The following is a 20,103-nucleotide window of genomic DNA, read 5'->3' as shown; positions in this document are numbered from 1 at the left end:
CGGGGCTGGACAAGGGAGGCTGTGTAAAGGGCTGTGTTTGTGTGTAGGATTACTGTCATTTCTCACCCACAGAATGGGAGCATTCATTGATTTCAAATCTCGAGAGCAGAGACTTTGTGTGGTGCATTTATATATGTGTGTAGCCCCCGTGCTTGGCACAGAGTGGGACTGGACAAGATGATAATCATTCCCTGCCCTGAAGATTCCAGTTTACTATTTTTTCTTTCGAGAGGTGTTCTCATGCCCATGACTCCATCATTCATCCTGTAGTCACGAAGGTAGAGAAAAGATGAGAACTCTTTGGACTATGGAAGAAACGGACTTGGGAGGGGCCCAGAGGTTGGGGGGGGGGGCGTGCCCAGGCCCCCTGTGGCCTCGGGCAGCAGGACTATCCTCTTCGACAGGAGCACCCTCAGGTGTGGATTAGGACATGTGGCCTCTGCGATGCCTTAGGTGGTCACGGGACCCAATGAGAAAACCACCTACCACGTCAGATCTCTTCCCACTTTTAGGGTGTTGCTATTTCAAGGAAGGGACTCCCAATTTCCTAAACCCCCACCTGTCTTTTTAATTGGCAGAGAGCTGGCCCAGGCTGTAGCTATGGACAGGACACCTGTGGCTCCACCCAGACAAGGGGCAGGGGCTCTATCGTCCTGATTTTGACAGTTAGTTTCTGAATGTGGCTAGGAGGAAGGCCAGTCTGCCAGTTAGGGCAGCATAGGAGATGTAAAGTTTCCTCTTGCCATCTCCAACTTGATGTCAAAATAAGTGAGCAACCATATGAAGGATGCGACTGTCTTAGGAACAAGACTGGAATATGGCAGGGATGCGGTGGACGGGATGCAAACGACGGAAAGGGGGAAAGGGCCCTGCTGCGGCCTTGTGGGTGCCTCGTCACACACCCTCTGTTTACTGTGTGCCCCGACTCTGCCGGGCGTCATCGCCACGGTGAGGGCTGGAGGGTGTCCCCTGACCCTGACCCCACGCAGCCCTCCACCAATAATGGCTGCCGGAGGCAGAGTAAATACTTCCTTGTCTTTGCCTCTCAGGCTGAGGGGCGCATTCTCCTGTCTCCCAGAGCTCCCTGGCAGGTGGTCACAGCAGGAACCGTGCTTCACGACACCTTGTCACTGAACTCCTTCCCCTCCCTCTCTTTCCCTGCTTCTCCACCGGTGTTTTCTGGGATTCTCTTCAATAAACCTTTTGAGCCAGAATGTTCGATTTGCAGTTTGCATCAGGGAGAACCCAAACTCAGACACACATCATTTGGTTGAGGAACCTCCGGCAGCCTTGCCTTCCCCTTGGAGGAGCCTCATCCATCCCTCCCTTCCCCTCCCAGACCCCTGCCCCAGTCATGTGGCCTGAGGGTGTGCAGTCCCAGCTGGGGCTCTGGACTGGGGCCGTGAGGGTCCAGGTAGAAGCAGCCCCCTCCTGAGAGGGCTCCGTACGCTGCCTGTCAGGGTCCTGGCCCCCAACCCCCCACTCCGCCCCCTCCGCCTCTCCGCCCTGCATGAGTTGATGCCCTCAGCCTTCTGCCCCCCTCTCATGCTGGACAGGCCTGTTAAGCAGATCAGCACCAGCTGGGCCTCAGGCAGCTGTGTCCTTGCACACCCAGGCTCGGTCGGGGAGCCAGCAATGAGCTAATCCCGCAGAAGAGAGGGAGACAGGAAGAATAGCCTCCCGACAGACAAGCAGAGGCCTGCCCCCCGGGGCTCCTGGGGAACCAGAGAGGGCTGTGCTGGGAAAACTGCTGAGCCAGCCTGGAGACAAGGGCACTCTCATCTCGCTCCACCCCTGCCAACGCCAGCCAAACGCCAAAGGAACCAACAATGCCCATCGCTGCTTCTGCTTCCAAACAGAAATCTGTGCTCCCCGCAGAAAATGTGGGAAATCAAGTGTCACCCGCCCCTCCCCACCCCTCCAGACAGATCCATTATTTATAAGTTGACATTTTGGTATCTTCTTTTCTGTTTTCTGTTTCCCATGCACCTGGCTGAGGTCACACTGAACTTACCATTTTGTGTTACCCTTCTAAAAATTAATGTTCTATCCACAAGCATTTCCACATAGTAATTCTTGGGAGACCTGGTTTTTAATGACCGTGGAGTGGCCATCGAAATACCCAGATCTCTTTTCCGGGGCATTGGAGCTGTTTCCAAATCTGTCCTCTCCCATTCTTCCATGGCACTGCCCCGCTCCTCACTGTTCACTCGGGACACCCCAGGGACCATCGTGCTACCCCTCCCCCCCCATTCCTTAGCCTGGGAACGCTGTGTCCACAAACTCTGTCACGTGGACTCCTCCCCACTGTTCTCTTTCTCCAAGAGCAGAGTGAGGCCACCCGATCCCAGGCCCCAGCCCTCAGGGAGCTGGGGGAGGGGAGGAGAGCCAGGGGCCACTGGCCCAGGACGACCTACCCCACCTGCTCCCTCAGGGTCACTCGGAAGGGGGACAGCTCCCTGTGCTCCAGATCTGACCATCTGGAGGTCCGATCCCTGCTTCCAGCACCACAAGTCATACGGCCTGGGTCTGTTTCTCCCCTGTCAGAGCCTTCGTTTCCTCCTCTATAAAGTGGACACGCTGATAAGGGCCCCAGTGGCCTCTCCTACGGCAGTGAATCAGCAGGAGGTGAGCGAGCCTTGTGAACAGGTTTCATCCATTAAACAGGGCTGACCATGAGTCGGTTCCCAGGGGCCTGGTGATGAAATCCAGAGCCCTTTCCTGAGCGGGACCTGCCCTGGAGTGCAGGAGGAAGGAAGCCAAATCCCTCCCCCACACCCCAGCTCTGCTGAGCTCAGATGTGGGGGTGGGGCTGGTGTCCAGGAGGAAGTCTGTCCCCAGCCTTGACAAGGCGCCCAGCCAGGCAGCCTGGCATTTCAAGGGCAAGGGCCCGCCTGCCCTGCTGTTTCTGGGGAAGCCGGCAAGCGTTAACGAATCCCCTGCAATTTGCACCCACCAATCCCGCCTGCTCACTGGGCGGCCGCAAGCCATTTTTCACGCAGAGCTGCGCACAGCTTTGTCTTAGAGAGACAGATCTGGCAGGGTGTCCCTGAATGAGGCCATTTGTCCTCCCTGGTGACGGTGATGGGAAGGTGGCTGCGTGCTCTGGGGTGGGCAGAGGCAGAGGGGGGTGGAGACAGGTCTTGGGGGAGGTGTGAAGGTAGAGACAGAAGCAGAGCCTCTAAGAGAGACCAGGAATGTCCCCACCCCCAGAAGGTCTGAGAGCCCCCATTCAGCCAGGTGGGAGCAAGAAGGATTGTTTTCAAAGACAGAGGGAAATAGTTTACGAGCCTCCATCTCCTGCTTAAGAGTCCTGGATACAAGTGGTGAAATGACCTGGCTGGCCTCTGATGCCTGTCCCATCCCAACCCTGTGATGGGGGTACGGCGTGCCACGGCTGGGGCCCCCCGGTCGGGGTCTGTGTCTGAGTCCCAGGGCTGCTATACAAGTCGCTACAGAAGGTCTCTTGGGATTGAGAGCTCCAGAGAAGGACCGAGCCCCTCCCGCATGGACCACAGACTGCCAACCTTCCTGATTCTTCACCTTTCAGGCTGGCTGGGGGCCCGGGGCATGTCTCAGTCCCCTTCCCACGAATGTCTCCTCTGGGGGCTGTCAGCACATCAGAGAAGTGGGACCAAGTGGGTGTTTGTCGACACCCCCTCTGCTTGGGTCTCCACACCAGGACCCGGGCTCAGGCTGCTGTGTTGGGGTGTGAGGGTGTGCTTAGAACAGAGGTCAGAAACACACATGTCCACAGGGTCCGGTGGGTTTCCAAATTTGGGAAATGCTTTGGGCATAAGACAATGGGAGAAACACAGAACCCATCTGGGGGGTCAGCCACCACCCCGACTGTCGTGGGTTGTGGGCCCAAGGTTCCCATTCAAAGGAAGACAGGCATTTGACTTGATGGTACAATCTCCCCAAGAGCAAATGTTGGCAACTAATAAGCATTTTTAAAAACCACCAAACATCGGAGCTCAGAAGTCTGCGGGCCACATCCAGCCCACAGGCGGGTGATTGGCAACCGTCCTCTGCTGTCCCTGAGGAAGGCTGGCCTCTTCCTGGGAGTTGTCAGGGGCGGCCTCTTCTGGCCCTCTCCTGAGTTCTCGGGTCTTTTCTCCAAAGCCTTTTGGTCACCTCTCCCAGGACGCCCATACCTGCTGTCCTCTGTGGGTTTCCCCTCTGCCAGCAGCTTAGAGCCTCTCATCTCCCAGACAAGAGCCCAGAGCCATCACCCACCCTCTGCGGGGCGACAGGAGGGGCGTGAGGCCAGGCAGAGGGCACCGCAGGCAGGGGCAGGTCCCCCTCCATTCTCTGGGCCCTGGCTTCCCCCCCCCGCCCCCTTCCCTTGGGTTCTGGGGTCAGCTGAGGGGACACAGAGTCATTGAGGCCGGGGACAGCGGCCGAGGCACGCAGAGGGCTCTCGGGGACCTTGAGACATGGCGACCGCCTGCTGCTCGGTGCCGACACAGCCAGCAGGCGTGGGCCCGCTCGGTGCCGCCCGAGGAGGCTGACATTTCCGCGCCGCCTGCCAAGTTGCTGAGGGCTGGCACGCGGCGGCGGGTGGGGGCAGGGGGGCCGCTGCGGCCTCTCGGGGGGCCGAGGGGAGGCACGAGGCAGGTGACCTTCCGCACGGAGGCAGAGGAGGGGCGGGGAGCCCCCCCCCCCCGCCCCAGGACCTTCCCCCCGAGGAGGCCTCGGGCCGTCGTGCCCGCGTGCGCGTGCTCCGGCGTGCGAGCGCACAGGCTAAAGGCTGCACCAGAACAAAGAGCTGGGGGCTGGGTATCTGAGGGGCCCACGTGGAGACGCCTGACTTGGCGGTTTGCTGCAGTGTCTGCTCTGCGCTCACGCTCCGTCTCTGTCTCTCCCCCCCCCCCCCCCCCCCCCACACACACACACACACATGCGCGCACACGCACACGCACCCGCCGTACGGCGCTGCCCCCGGGCCCCAGCTCCTGCTCCCGAGCCCGGCAACGCCGGCGCGCACAGCCCAGCCCAGCCCAGCCCAGCGCACCGCCATCCCTCCTGACAAAGCAGCGCTCCTCGCGGCATGATCTCATCCCCACCGGCCCTAGGCCGGCCCCAGCTTGGCCTCCTGACAAGAGAGACAGACACGGAGATGGGGCGGGAGGGGGGCGGGAGGGGGGAGAGGGGAGGCGCACACAGACAGGCACCCAGCCCCCCTGATTCACACACACGCGCGCACACAGGCATGTGCCCCCACAGACCCCCCCCTCGCGTTCACCACCACACGTAGGCACACACACACAGACACGCTCACCACCCCACACAGGCACGCAGACACATATCCCCGACACACACACACACACACACACACACACACACACACACACACACACATATACGCTCACTACCACAGACACATACATACACAGACATGCACAGACATACACACATCACATAGGGAGAAAGTCTGAGGGGCACCAGGGAAGGGAGGCAGAGACCCTCAGAAAGAAAGGGGAGGGAGGGACTAGGAGGGTGAAAACCGCGAGAGCAGGTCAGACACAATGGGAGGTTGGACAGAGTCAGGGAGGAGGGCCAGAGGTAGCGTGGGCTGGCTGCCGGAGCTCTATGGACAGAGCATGTTCTAGAACTGCGGCAGCCCGGCTGGAAGAGGCCTGGGCGCGCCCGGCTGTGGCCAGTGTGGCCACCGCACCCACACCTGAGGCCCCAGAGACCCTCAGCGCTGCACCCAGAGGTGGGATTACAACAGGTCACACGCAGCCCCCGGAACCTCAGGGAAATGGAGCAGTGAGAAACAACCTTGCTGGGGCAGAAAAAAGCCTTGGAGAGGTAGGAAGCCATGTCAGGGGGAAAAAGGCAGACAGGAGCAGAGAAGGAGGACTGGAAAGTAATATTTATTTGGCACAGGGGTGCCAGGTGTCAGCGGGGCCCTCGCTTAATCCTCATAGGCATCCTGACAGACAAGGCCACAGCTCTGGGAGGTGGGCAACACGGTGAAGATGGGGGCCAGTGTCGGAGCCGCCCCTGGAACTCGGGGTCACTGCTCAGCTCCCCGTGGCTTCCGTCCCTCCCATGGTCCTGCCCCTGCCCCTGGCCGACCCTGCATTCTACCACAGCTTGGAGCCTTCGCCCTCACACTGGTGGCCTGCCTTCCCAGAGGAAGGGCCAAGCAGGGTCATGGCTGGGAACCCGAGTCCTGAGGGCCACATTTCTCGAGGAGGTGGGGGTGAGCTGTGAGAGTGGTTAGTCATGGCTGTCGGTGCCGACAGGGGTTTGCCTCCCAAGAAGGGAATTCGAGTGGTAGCAAAGCTACAGGGACTGCCAGGCCTCCGTGTTCTCAGTTGCAGAATGGGTATATGCTGAGGCCTCGCCTCAGGGGCCTACAGTATATCATACGACTTAGCAGACACAGGGCCTGGGAAAAGGCTCAATACACTGTGAAGAGCTGTGCACAGCCGGGAGTGCAAACAGAGGGCAGAACAAAGCCCTTGTTTCAGGAGAAGCGAGGCTGGAAGATACCACTTAGCAAGGGCAGGGCCACGCTAGAGAGACTTGAACAAAGGAAAGGCCTCTCCCAGATGGAGCCTCCCAGATCCTGCCCAGGAGCACAGGGGCCTCCAAAGTCTAGGTCCAGAGTCAGCTGTGGTGGAGTGCAGAGACTGGGCCTGGAGTCAGGAGGCCACGGGTTGAAGTCCCAGCTCTATCACCGACGAGCTGTGGGACAACAGGTAAGTCACAAACCTCTCTGAGCTCCATTTCCTCATCCATAAATACAGACAAAGCTGAGGATTGCAGCAAAGCACAAGAGAGCACCCAGCACGTACCGGCAGGGCCATGAGAGACCCCTGAGGGAAGGGCTGCACAGGGACCTGGGCCTCTCCTCCCCAAGGAGGGAGCAGCTGGGGCTTCTGGGACAGCCCGCTCTCTTGTTTTCCTCCTACCCCTCTGTCCATGCTATCCTTGACTTGGTTTTGCCACTTACACACCCTCTGGGTTTATCCCCTTCTCTCTACTCCACAGGAAGTGGAACCTTCCTGGTCCAGCCACCATCATCCTGATGTCCCCAGCAATCTGCCAACCGGCTCCCTGCATCTACACTGTCCCCCTCCCCTGTGCAATCTGTTCTTCCTTGGTAGCCGGAGCCATCTTTGCAAAAGGAGAATTTAGCCATGTTCTCATCACTCTTAGTACAAAAACCACAACCCTTCAAGACAGGCCGCTTGTGTCTAACTGTTGCTGACTCCTGCCTCTGAGCTCTGGAACCACTGCCCTTGTTTTAGTTCTGCCAAAAAGCCGTGCTTCCTTTTACCTCAGGACCTTTCCTCAGGCTGTCCCCTTTACCTGGGAAGAAGCTCTTCCTCTTTTCCTTTACCTATTCAACACTTCTCAATCTTCAGGTCCCAGGGAAGCCTCCCCCCACCCCCGAGTGGTCTCATAGCATCCCTGACTTTTCCTTGATGGAATTTAGCTTAGCTGGAATTTACATACATGCATATGCACACCCACCCACATACACCTGTGGTTATATGATGTTTTTTCTTTTCTCATAGGCAACGGGTCAGGAAAACCAGAGCCAACCACCTGATTTCATAAATGAGGTTTTATTGGAACTAGCCATACCCACTTGTTTAAATACTGTCTACACTTGCTTTTGTATAGCCCGCAAGGCCGGAGCTCCTTACTGTCCGGCTCTTCACGGAAGTCTGCTGACCTCTGCTCTAAACTGTAAGTTTCCCGAGGCGGGACCACGTCTGTTGCGTTCCTCGTCGGAACCCATACCTGGCCAGGTGCCCGCACAGAGCAGGAGCTTCATAGAGATATGGATATAAATGTTTCTTGGATAAGGAGCAATTTTTACCTTGTCAAAATTGTATTGACTTGAGTTATTATTAAAACTGCAGAGTCCATCAGGAATAGACGTCACTTATGAGATTCCAAGACCATTTTCTGGCAAGCAGTTCAATACAACAGCGATATCCCAGCACAGGCTGGCACGTCAAGGATCTTAGAGTAGCGACTGGCTAACCATAATTTCACACACCCTGTAAAAGACCTATCGTCCGTGTGCACGGTCTGCAAACATACATGGAGAGGAGCACGAACCCGCATCTGAGAGAGGATAGGTTGAGCAGACTTACGAAAATACATCGTGAGAAGTCTTTTAAACGTTTTCGTTAAGGCTGTTTCTATATATACTCCAAAGAACTGATTGACGAATTCAGAGAAAACGTCTGTTTTATTATCATACAAAGGAAATAATGGATTTTTTTTTTCTTTTCCAATGAATTGCTCCAACATAAAAAAGGTTAACAACATCTAGACGCTGTGTTTGTCGATGCACACGTGTTTCTAGAACTTACGACGACCCCTGCAGGGTAAGTCTCATTATCATTCCTGCCTTCCCGAGGAGATAAACTGAGGCTCGGAGGCCACACACTCAGCAAGTGACAGGGCTGGGTTGTCCCAGTTCTGTCGGGTGTTAAAGCTTACACAGCACCCCCAACCTTACGCAAGATGCTGAGGATGGTGTGAGATATAAAACTGTATCTTTGGTGTGGTTAAAGCCCTCGCACAGAATGCTGCTAGAACCTTCTGTGGCCTCTGTTTAATATAGGGGCAGGAGGTCCCAAGCAATGACAAAGTTGCAGTGGCTAATACTATGCGGAGCAGGCTTTAGAACCCTGCATGCACACTGACTCACTTTCATTTTGTGTTTTAAGTACAAATGGTCTGAATGAATACGGTGGAGTGTCAGGGTCAAGAATGCTGACTCGAGTATAGGTGTAGGCCTCAGCCCCAGCTCTGGCACTTTCCAGCTGTGTGACCTGAGGAACCTCTCCAGCTTCTCTGAGCCTCAGTTTCCTGCTCTGTAAAATGGGGATGATCCCAGTGCTTATGCCAAGGGGTCATCATGGTGATGAAATGAGATGGTGCATGTCTCCCTTTAGCCTGTTGGGGTGTGGTGTGCCTTGGGACCCTCACGGGCCCCGACGCACCCCCACAGGTAAGCATACTGCCTGAGAGGAGGGGCGGAGCCTCAGCCATGGGCTGCCCAGCCTGGTGGACAAGCTGCTGGTCCCTGGAGGCTCACGCCACATCTGGACGAACCAAGGCACCTGCTGACAGGGGTGGCATGCAGCCCTGAGTTAGAATCTGGTTATACTCCCACCGCCCAGTGACGTCCGTGGAACCCCCAGCGGTCACCTACCCGCAGACTTCGGAGTGAACTTGTCTCGATTCGCAGCGCACACTGCCAGCAGTCTGTAACCGAGGTCCAGGTCGAACCCTTGCTGTGCTGCCACCCGACTGACCACCTGCGAGCAAGAGGCAGAGGAAGGGCAGAGTGAGTCCCTGCTGGCGCCCGGCTTCCGAGCCCAGAGTGGCACGTGTGTCCGTTTAACAGGTGAGGCAGGTGAGGTGCGCAGGCTAAGGCAGGTCCCCAAGATCAGGCAGAGCTGGGACTCAGATTGTGCCTTGCTCACTCAGCAAGCACTGATGAGCACCTCCTCCGTGCCAGGCCCAGGGATCCTGGCCCCTGCCCTCAGGGGTTTCCGGTCGGCTGGTGGGCCTGACCCCAAAGCCCAGGCCCTACAGCTTTCAAGGACTCGATTCAGCCACATTCCAGAAGGCGGCTGGGGGTACTGTACCACCGTGTTTTGGGTGGCTGCAAGCCAGGCCTCTCTTCCCCCACAGCAGTTCCCCAAACTCCCTTCTGAGTCCCGGCCCTCGGGAAGTCTCCTGGCACCTCTTCCCATCCCCTCCCTGAGCGCCTGCACCCCCCATCGCGGATGCTCACTGCCCTCACTACTCTAGGCATTGCCCTCACCCAGCAGCTTTGGTTCAGCCCGAGTCAAGATCTGTGCTCGAGGATAAGCACTGGACACGCTGCTCACGGAGCTTCAGCTTCGACAGACCGCTAAGCCTTTTCCAGATGCACACACCTGTGCTCCCCAGTGCTCCGCTCTGGGCCAGGTGACCTGCAGCCTCTCAGACCCCAGCCCAGAGGCTGCAGGACCCTCATGCTCAGCCTGGGGTCTGTACCCGGCGCCATGTACCTGCTCAGCACGTGGGAGGCTCCCATAAGCATGTTGATGGAAGCTTGCTAATGGCTGTGTGTTTGGAGCCCGGAGGTCCCTTCTTTCTCTTTGAGAACCTCCAAAGTACGGGTCGGAAGGGGGACAGGTGAGGGGCTAGAAGGGCTGACAGTCCCTGGGGGCAGTGTGGGATGGGGTGCTCCTGGGGGACCCACGGACGGCTCTGCAGGCTCACACCCATCAGGCTTCATGCCTTCCCCACCCGTTCCCAGGTGTCCTGCCATTGCCAGACCGGCTCCCTCCTGCCCGCCTTCCTCATTAACAGCAGCAAAATTAGGTTTACTTATTAAGAAGGAAGGACCTTGGAAGATGGGAGTCGGTGCAGGCTAAGCAGCTGGGGCGGTTATGGCTGAGTGGGAAAGGAGTGCTCCCAGATGTGGGAGCTCGTTCTTTTGAGAAAGAGAAGACTCCGTCACCGACAGCAAGCCGTTAGAGACCACCTGCCCCGGAGGCAGGTGCTCAGAGGGCCTCCGGCTGCCATGGGTTTTGGCCCAGCCTCTGTAACCACTGGGATAGCTCTTCATTATCTGCTTTATATTTAAGGGTTCGTTACAAGGGGTCTAGGGCTAAAAAGGTTGGGAAAACAGCTAATCTAGGCCAACCCTCTCATTTAAAAACTATGGATACTTAAGGCCTGGACAGACTGCCCATGGTGAACCAGGGAGGAGCCAGCGGACTCCCCCTTCCCAGGATACCCACAGCCTCTTGGAATGGGGCCCTGTCTCCCTGCACCCCTCCACCTCCTGGGAAGTCCCAGGGCAAGGAGGAAAAAGGACTTCTCAGGTTTGAATGTTTGCTCAGCTTCTCTGCTGCAAACAGAAGTCCCTGACACAGAGGCCTTCTGTTCCCCCGGGCCTCTTTTCCACAGTCTCTATTTGCTCCTGACTGTGGTTCTTGCCGCACCTCCTGTCCCTACACACACCCCATGATCCAGAGGCTCTGGGCCACCTCTGGGCAGGGCATCCTCACTGTTAGGCTCACCGTCCACTCAGCAAAACCAAGGCCACTTATTCTCTGTGGCCTGTTGAACATTTCAGGTCTGGAGACAGGCACTCTCTACAGTGGGTCGGGAAGGGTCACTTCAGCTTAGATGTTGACTATGGTGCCCTTTTGTTTGGTGGAACCTTGGAGTGGATGTGAGTGAGCAGTTTGTTTGGACGAGTGCATCAGTGAGGCTGCTGTTTGTGGGAAATGTTGACAAGGGCAAATAGTGTAATGAGAATATGGTCTCCCCGGTAAGAGGGGCCAAGTAAAAGCTTTGTACGCAGCAAAGTGCCAAATTCTGACGATAGCTCCAGGAGGCGGAATTCTTATCTCTGTTTCACAGATGAGGAAACTGAGTGTGAAGAACAACCAAAGGTTTCAAATCTTGTCCACGATAGAGCCAGGATGCAATCCCAGGCAGTCAGCCTGTGGAGCCTGGGCTCTTTCCACGAGAGGCCCTCTTTTTCAGCCCCAAAAGGGTTAAGGCCATAACTGCAGGGAGAACCCTCAGGCCCTGTGTTGAGGGCAGGAAGGCAAAGGTCCCTCTGTTTGGCCAATACTGGCTAATCCTGTTGCTCTGGTTTAAACAACAACAACAAAAACCAACCAAAAAACCAAAAAACAAACTAGCTAAATTGAGCAAGAGAGGCCTGGTGCTGGTATAAGGGCTGTCCTGCAGGCCTGGGAAGGTCAGCTTGTCGCCAAATCCCCTGAGCCCCAGCGTTCAGAAGGGTCACTGGCAACAGCCTCCTTTCACCAAGGCCCAGAGAGGGTAGGGCCTTGCTGAAGGGCAGCACAGCACAGGCGTGGCTAAGCTGGACCCTGAGGCCCTAGAGTGCCTTATGTGCACCCCCTGGCTTCCTCTGGCCCAGCCTGTGGACCCCCAGGAAAGTCCTGTGAGGTGGGTCTGACTGACGGGGCGGGGCGGGGGTGGACTTGGCTGTGTATCCTGTTGTGTTTCAGAGGCCTGCTTCCACCTCGGCGGCGGGGGGCATGGAACCCTTCCTGAAGGTGGGCCAGGGGAAGACCCCTCCTCCACAAAGGCCTCCGCAGAGGTGCTGCTGCCCTCTGCTGGCTGCCCAGGCCCAGCCAGCTCCGGGAGGCCTGAGACGGAGACCCGGGGTCCCAGAGGGACCTAGGGGTCAGGGAGTCCAGCCCCTTGTGCCACAGAGAGGGAGACTGAAGCCCAGAGATGACAGAGGGCGTGTGCTCAAGGTCCCGCAGCCAGTTACGTTAGTCCCATAAAGAGAGAGTGTCGCCTTGAAAAGTGGTGAGCCTCTTGGCTCCGAAGCAGGACAAGCTGTCTGGGGGATGCTAGGGAAAGGACTTCTGTTCCTGGCGTGGGGCTGGATTCTGACACCCTCTGAGGGAGTCAGGGGGAACTGGAGGCACGCCAGGCCTGCACTCCAATTCTGCTCCACCGTATCCTGTGCAGCCTAAGGCAGGTTACTTAACCTCTCTGAGCCTCAGGTTTCTCCTCGGTAAAAATGCAAGGATGTCCACTATAGCCAAGGTTGTGTGCTGGGGGGCTCTGACAGCTCCGTGTGTCCCAGTTCTGTCTCATGGTCGTAACACAAGCCCCTCAGGGCACAGCCCTCATTTCCCTCTCTGCCCCTCTTCCCCATCTCAGTGCAGGGTTCGGCAGGTGTCTGTGGCTGTTGCCGCTGCTGCTCTGGAGTCAGGCACAGGATGGGGCTCTGGTTCCGCCACCTGCTAGCTGTCCTACCTCACCCAAGTGACTCAGCTCTCTGGGCCTCAGTCGGCTCCCCTGTGCAGTGCCCTCCTTGAGAGGATGGGAGCCAGGACTAGGCACACAGCTCAATGAATGCTATTTATGGACATACCCCGACGGCTTCAGCAGCGAGTTCTCTGAGGCTAAGGGGAGGCTGCCACTGGAGAGATGGGGAGGGCACTGCTCTCAGCTAGCTGGCGCCTGTTTCCCTCTGCCACCTCCTCTCCTACCGGTCTCCCCTCTCCTGTTCTCTGGCCTCCTTCTTTCTGTTCCTAGAGCATATCAAGTGTGTTCTACCTTCAGGGAGGAAGGATGACTGAGTCCAGAGAGGCCTGATGTTAAGGGAAGGGCCAGGAAGCGAGCCCCTGGCACGGTTAGGATAAACGTGGTCTGAAGCGGTGACCACGGCTCACACCCCTTGCCCCTTGGGAGGGGCCACAGGGCTCCTACACTTCTGCATCCTGGGGTCAGAGGGCCTGAAGGGGAGGGTGGGGTGAGGGGGCTGCTGGCTGCTTTCACCCCAGGGCCCAACCCCAGTATGACAAAGATGCGCCCGTTTACTGACTGAGGCGAAGCGGTTTTTAATTTCTGTCCTCCAAGTAAGCCGGATCCAGAGGAATTTGTTCCCAGGGGTCACCCAGGGGATCGTGGCAACCTGGAGTGCCCGGCCTGCCACTGGATGGGGAGGGGTGCGTACGGGGAGCTCAGCAGCTTTGCCCTGTTTAGGCCCCCTAGGATCTCTGACCTTCCCCATCCTGTCCCTCCCGCAGGACATGGCTGGGGCTGAGGATGTGCAGGGGGACGGGAGGACCAGCAGCGGGGCCCTGGGACGGTAGGACGCCGTCCCCTCGCCGCCTGAGTTGCCTTGTTTGTAAAACAGAAGCGGTGATCCTTCCCCTGCCTGCCATGCAGGGTCTTCATAAGGACCGAGGAGCCAGGAAAACGCCTTGGGTACTGAGACTGTCTTCTGTGACTCCCCATTCCCCGCACTTCCCTGCTGCTGGTTCTGTTGAGCTCCAAGGGACAGTCAAACTCCCATCTCTGCAACTGAGGCAGGTGAACCAAAGACCCCTTTCTGGCTAGGCAGCAGGCCAGAGAGGTGGGGGTCAAAGCCCACACTGAACAAGTGCGTGCCTTAGGCTGTCGTGTGAGGAGGGGAGGCCCAGGAGAGCTGGCGCTGTGCCTCTGTCCACACAGCTGCCCCTGCCCAGGAAGCCACAGCCTCCCCACTGGCTAGTCAGAGCCTACGGGCTCCTCCCTGGGCTCCCTCCTCCGGGAAGACCTCCAGAATCCTTCCAGCCTATCCTCCAAGGATGCTCCCCTTAGTGCTTCTGTCCTCACCCAAATCATATCCCATCACTCACCTGCTTAAGATCCTTCAAGGCCCTCCATCACCCTTCAAATAATATCCAAGCTCTTCTCCCTCAGCTGCAGGCCCTGTCTTGGCTTGTTGCTGCTTCCCTTTTTGACCTTTTCTTGTATCCTTCTCCCTCTTCTGTGCTCCAGCCATCTGAGACTTCCTTCTGTTCCTTGAACAAATCAAGCCTCAGGGCCTTTGCACTAGCAGTGCCCTCTGCCCGGAGCACCCTCCCCTCTCATGGATGACTCCTTCTTGCCATTCAGGTATCGGCTGGGGGTCACCTCCTCAGGAGACTTTTCCCAGCCAGCACTCTACCCCTCTCACAGGGCACTGATGTATGTCCTTATTTACTCTTTTATGAGTTCAGTGACTGCCTCCCTCACTGGAACATACGCTGCTTGAGAGAGGTCCGCTGTGCTTGTGCACTCCTCCAGTGCCCGGCATAAGGCCTCAGTGAATGTCTGTTCAGTGAATGAATGGCAGAGCTGGGGTGGGGCCAGCTACTGGTCACCTCACACCCCATGCCCATCCAGCATGCACGGAGCCATTGTCTGATTCAGCTCTGAATCCCTATATCCCAGGCAGGGCCAGGCTCGGGGCGGGGTGCTGGGGGATTGTGGCAGCCAGTCTGGCCACACCTTGTGCATGGTCCCCCACCTCCTGTTTGACTTATGGCTGCTGGCAGCTGGGATGGGAATGAGGGGGCCTCTAGTAACATCTGTCCCTGCCTGTGGGGCTTAGCCTGAACCAGGATCCCCGCAAAGAGGATTAAGGGAGCTCGTAGAGGGAGGGGAGCCCAGCGGGCTGGAGGATGAGGAGGGCTGGGCGGCACCTGATTTGGCCTGGTGGCTCCAAGGAAACCAGACAGCATCGGCCTCGGACGAATGGAGGAGCCCTGAGGAGCCGCCCCCCACCCCGGCTGGCATCCCCACTGGCCAGGAGCATTCCCTCTAGAGGCAGAGGGGTCTCGCCTTGAATCCCACACCCACTTCTAGCTGGCTGTGTGACCTTGGGAAGCCATCATGGCAAGCCTCAGTTTCCTCCTCTATAAAACGGGGACAATGGCAGGGCCGGCTTCATGGAATGTAAGATTCAGTGAGATGGTCTATGCAGCGGACCACGCTCAGTAGCAGGCACAGAAGGGGTGTTTTATAATAATGACCCATGAGAATGTCACTCTTCCTTTTGCTCCAGCCAGGGCCATGCTGGACCTTTTGCCTCCCTCCCATCTGGAGCTTTTCAGGGAACATGGTGCCCCTGAACTTCACCAAAGATTCCTACCTGGCCAGGCATCTGCCTTGGCTCCTCCTCTCCAGGTCTTGGGGTAGCTGGGCTCTCCAGAAATCTGTTTACCCATGTTCCCTTCAAAGCTGACTCAGGGCTGGGGCGCCTGGGTGGCTCAGTCGGTTGAGTGTCCGACTTCAGCTCAGGTCATGATCTCACGGCTTGTGAGTTCAAGCCCCGCATCGGGCTCTGTGCTGATGGCTCGGAGCCTGGAGCCTGCTTCGGATTCTGTGTCTCCCTCTCTCTCTGCCCTTCCCCTGCTCGTGCTCTGTCTCTCTCTCTCTCTCAAAAATAAATAAACATTCAAAAAAATTAAAAAAAAAAAAAGTTGACTCAGGGCCTTTTGAGAAGCTGCCCTCGCTGGTCCCCAAGGCTCCCTCGAGCTTATGGATGCACGTCATGTGGCTGGGGTCATTCACAAGCAGCAAGCTCCTTCCCCATGGCTGTCAGCCGGTGAGCTCTGAGACTTGGCAAATCATGCCACAAGTTCTGGGCCTGGCATCTGCCCAGCCTGCAACCCAGGCCCTTATCAAGCTGAGTGAATTTCGGCTCTCTGGGTTCTGTGGTCTCTCTGGGCCTTTGCACATGCTGTCCAAGATACCCGCAGGGGTATCTGCAGCTCCTTGCCCCAGTTTTCCACAAGCCGCCCCACCTCCCAGGCAGTTCACGCTTCCCTTCTCTGGGCCGCTTCACCTCGTACACAATTCTCTCGACCATCTCTTTCCACACCAGTCTCCCTGCTAAAGAGGGAATCGCGCTTGGCAAAGTCTTACTCTGTGCTTTCGCAGGGCTTCGCAGAGGGGATCATATGTGATAAACGAGGGCTCAATCGATGTTTATTTGGACAGATGGATGGATGTAGTAGGAGCTCATTAAATGCTTAAATGAATGGGTAGAAGAATGGATGACTACAAAAAGAGCTCGATAGACGTTTGCCCAAATGGACGAATGAACCACCGGATAAAAGAATGACTCAGGGCGCCTGGGTGGTTTAGTCGGTTAAGAGTCTGACTCTTGGTTTCAGCTCAGGTCATGATCTCACGGTTTGTGAGTTCGAGCCCTGCATCAGGCTCTGTGTTGATAGTGTGGAGCCCGCTTGGGAGTCTCTCTCCCTCTCTCTCTCTCTCTCTCTGCCCCTCCTCCTGTGTGTGCACACTCTCTCTCTCCCTCTCTCAAAACAAATAAACTTTTTTTTTTCTTTTTAAAGAATGGCTAGAAATTCTGCTTTGCTGAGGGTGGAACATTTACCCTCACCAGACCTGGAGCTTCCCCACCCCCTCCAACCCAGCGAGGCACTGTGCTTTCCCATCAGGTGTGGGGAGCCCGTATCACTCTGACAGCCACGTCTCCCCATCAGACTGGTTTCCCGGAGGCTGTATGTTGGGGGGGGGGGTGGTGCACACAGACGGGCTGTGCCCTCCAGCACTGCTGTCTTTCTATCTCTCATCCTCTGTTATCTGCGGCCTCTCCGACAGCTGGACAGGCACACGGGTCCCCAGGCATCCGCCCTGGGTGCAGGTGGGGGAGGGGGTGCAGACTCACCGTCAAACAGCCCATCAGGCTCTGCTCGAAGGGCCGCTGGAAGGCTCGCGGGTCCCCACACCAGTCCAGCAGCTCCGTGGCGGCATTGTGGAAGTTAGCAGGGTTCTGTAAGTGCTGTGGGAGAGGGAAGGAGGCAGCATGAAGCTCCAGGAACAAGGCCAGGAGGGCAACGTGCAGGTCTGGGGTGGCGAAGACCCCAGGCCCCACCGGGGAGGAGTGGCTCTGGGGCGGGCCAGGAATAAGGAACCTTCCCAAACTCCCTCTCTCTCGCTTTCCCTTTGTATCCACCCCACCTCATCCCTGGCAGGATGGGGGTTAGTAGCCCCATTGCAAAGATGGGAAAACCAAGGTCTGGAGAAACACGATAGTATTAAAGTGTTTCCTGGATGCTGGCAGTGGGGGCGGGTGAGCTCTGCAGGGTTCAGGAGGGTAGCCCGTGACCCCCAAGCTGGGGACTGGCTCTCCCTAAGCCAGGGCAGCCTTGCGCTGGAGATTCCTTCTTGGTGAAGCCCACTCCTGCTAACCATCACCACCCAGGTCTGGACGTCCACCAGCTCTGGCTTCAGAGCAAGTGCGGCCATGGCCCACCAAGGGCAGGGGTCAGGTGGATCACAAAGAGACCCCCAGGCCAAACTCAGCCAGGGAGTCAACTATAAGCACACTGCGCCCAGGCTATTCTCACACTGGGGTCTCGTGTGTGTGACTTAGCTCCCCAAAGCCAGATTTCCCCGGGCCCAGTCTGGCTAGGCTCGGAAGCTGCTGGCATTGTCGGGAGGGGTCCCTGCCTGAGCTCAAGCCCCTCCCGGTCAGCGGGCCTGAGTCAACAGAGACTGAATTTTGACACCAAGGCCTCTAGATTCTGCTTGGGACCCAGGCCACGGGGCCCACTGGGTGGGTGGTGGGCGCTTCACTCTCTAACCCCCGCCCAGGTCTCCCCAGGCCCCGGGGGGCTGGGCCTTAGCCCAGCAGGTGGGTGACTCGCCCAGGGTCACACAGCAGGTTAGGTGCGGAGCTGGGATCCCAGCAATGGGTGTCACTGACTGTGGGTCCTCCAGAGGGACACCTAGGGCGTACCCACAAGGGTCGGAGGTGAGGCGAGCTGCAAAAGGGTTGGTGGGAACTTCTGAGGCCCCTGTTGCCTTGGTGCTGGGAGACACAGGGAACAGTGGCTTCCCCTGCGGTTGCAGGGGGGGGGCACTCTATTCCCTCCTGCAGCTCAAGTCTGCCCTGGAGCCGAAGCAGGGAGGGGTCTTAGCAGCAGCCAGATCCCAGAATTGGGAAGGAATGGAAAGTGCGGGGCGCCGGGGGCTCCCTCTGCCTTCACCTCCCGCTTGCTGCTGACCCAGGGCAGTCCCTCACCTTCCCCAACCTCCCTCCGTCGGCCCTTCTGTAAAAGGGGGATGACAGATCACGGCTTAGCGGCGGGAAACTTTTGTTTCTTTCGCTTAGGGTTTTGTGACTATCGTTACAACGTGGTCTGTGCAAGAAAAATTTAAAAATGGACGGAAGAGAGTGAAATGACTTAGAACAAGGTGCCTCTAGGGGAGAAAAGGGAGAGGGAGCAGCGAAGGAGAGAGAGAGGGCAGGCGAACAGCAGCAGGCCCTCCGTCACGGGGCCGGGGAGGGCTGGACAAGATGAGACTCGTGCGGCCCCTGGCGAGGCGCCTGGCGCGTGGGATGCTCCCACGCGGGGCTGCCCTTGGCCCTGACTCTGCCTCTCGGAGTCTCCCCGGGAAGCACAGCTGTTCCGTGCAGCTCTCAGCCCTGGCTCACACGGGCTCCTTCTGCACAGGCAGAGCTGGGAGGAACCTCCACATGGAGAAAAGGGCCCTTGGAGAGGGCAGGGGTGGGTCCTCACCTCCGCCTCCTATGCTCTCTCTTTAAACCATGCCCCCTCCGAGGCCACGGGTGGCCTGGCCGTCTGGGCTCCGAGTGGAAAGCCATGCAAATCGGCTAATTCCCTGCCCAGCAGCCTCTCTCTGCTAACCGAGTTATTCCGTTTATTTATGTGATGTCACACCCAATTAGCAGGGTCAGCAGTCGCCACATGCTGCTCTCAGAGCTGCCCGCCCATAGCACCCTCACCCTGCAGGGCTCTTGGGCTCACAAGTGGCCTCTGAGGCCAATCCCAGGGGCCCAGTTTTGTTCTGGCCCCTGAGCACGCAGCCGTCCGTATCTTGGCCAGCCCACCTCCAAGCTTCTCCACCTTTGTGCCGGCCAGCTCATGTGGCCTTCAGCTTGGGCTCTGGGTGGTCACTGGTGGGCCTGACTCACTGGGCACAGGGCATCCCGTTCAGTGACTGTTGCTGTGTGGCTCTGTGGCCTTGGCCCAAGACCCCTCCCCTCTCTGCGCTTTTGTTTCCTGTTTCTTCTATGAGGTCACTGGACTGCACAGGAACGGGTGACCTGGGTCAGACTTATTTATCTCAGTCACTGAGCCCCAGACCCCTCATCGGTAAAATGGGGTCACACATTGGTAAAAAGCTGTCACACAGCTTACAGGACTGCTACAAAGTTTAGGAGTGATTTAAATAATGACCTCCCTATTACCAAGTAGGTGCCAGGTAAAGGCTGCTATTGCTCTGAACTTGGTACAGTTTCTTCTCTCCTATGAGCATCTTGAGAGGAGAAATAGGGCCCTGTTCACCTGTGGAACTCTCAAGACTGGCACGAGGCCAGGCCCATGGAGAAATGGTTGGTGAGCAGTTAACTGTCCAAAGGATGGTCCATCTGTGTTGTAGGTCGGCGGCCTGGCCACTTCAGAGCAGGTCCCTAGCGCCATGTGGAGTGGCCAGCCTTTGATGGTCAGTGGATGACAGCACAGATGTGAATCAATGGCAGAGGCCTCCCTGGCTGTGGCTGTTACTGGGTTCTAACAGCTCACCTCCCACCAGAAAGTCCGCCTGTCTCCACAATTCCTCAGAAGATCTGGGCTATATCCACTGGCCACTGAGTCTGCTGGGGCAGGAGCAGGGGACAACAAAGCCTAGACCAAGTTGGATTGACTACCCAGACCACGTGATGAATGCATCTTCTTATCAGTTCATCTGTGAATCAAACAACCTGTCCATCCATCCAAAAATGAATCACTCCACCCATCCATCCATCCATCCATCCCC

General features: G+C 57.4%; 1 protein-coding gene and 1 long non-coding RNA gene across 6 annotated transcripts in view; one reads left to right on the top strand and one right to left on the bottom strand.

Moving 5' to 3' along the window:
- Positions 1-20,103, bottom strand: part of ZMIZ1 (zinc finger MIZ-type containing 1) — a 231,956-nt gene that overhangs the window by 84,516 nt on the left and 127,337 nt on the right. For all 5 annotated transcript variants that reach the window (XM_086680113.1, XM_086680109.1, XM_086680112.1 and 2 more), the window contains 2 exons: positions 16,985-17,098; positions 9,197-9,302 (listed from right to left, as the gene is read on the bottom strand). In XM_086680113.1, coding sequence (XP_086536239.1) covers positions 9,197-9,302; positions 16,985-17,098 — 220 coding nt within the window. The remainder of the gene's footprint in view (positions 1-9,196; positions 9,303-16,984; positions 17,099-20,103) is intronic.
- LOC147576011 (uncharacterized) lies at positions 1,666-8,303 on the top strand. Its single transcript, XR_015241665.1, has 2 exons — positions 1,666-1,883; positions 7,539-8,303. It is a non-coding gene; the product is annotated as an uncharacterized LOC147576011 (long non-coding RNA).

Source organism: Puma concolor, chromosome D2 (assembly GCF_028749965.1).
Source record: "Puma concolor isolate L17-30 chromosome D2, mPumCon1.1.hap2, whole genome shotgun sequence".
Taxonomy (NCBI): domain Eukaryota; kingdom Metazoa; phylum Chordata; class Mammalia; order Carnivora; family Felidae; genus Puma; species Puma concolor.
This window is presented reverse-complemented; position numbering and strand designations above follow the sequence as displayed.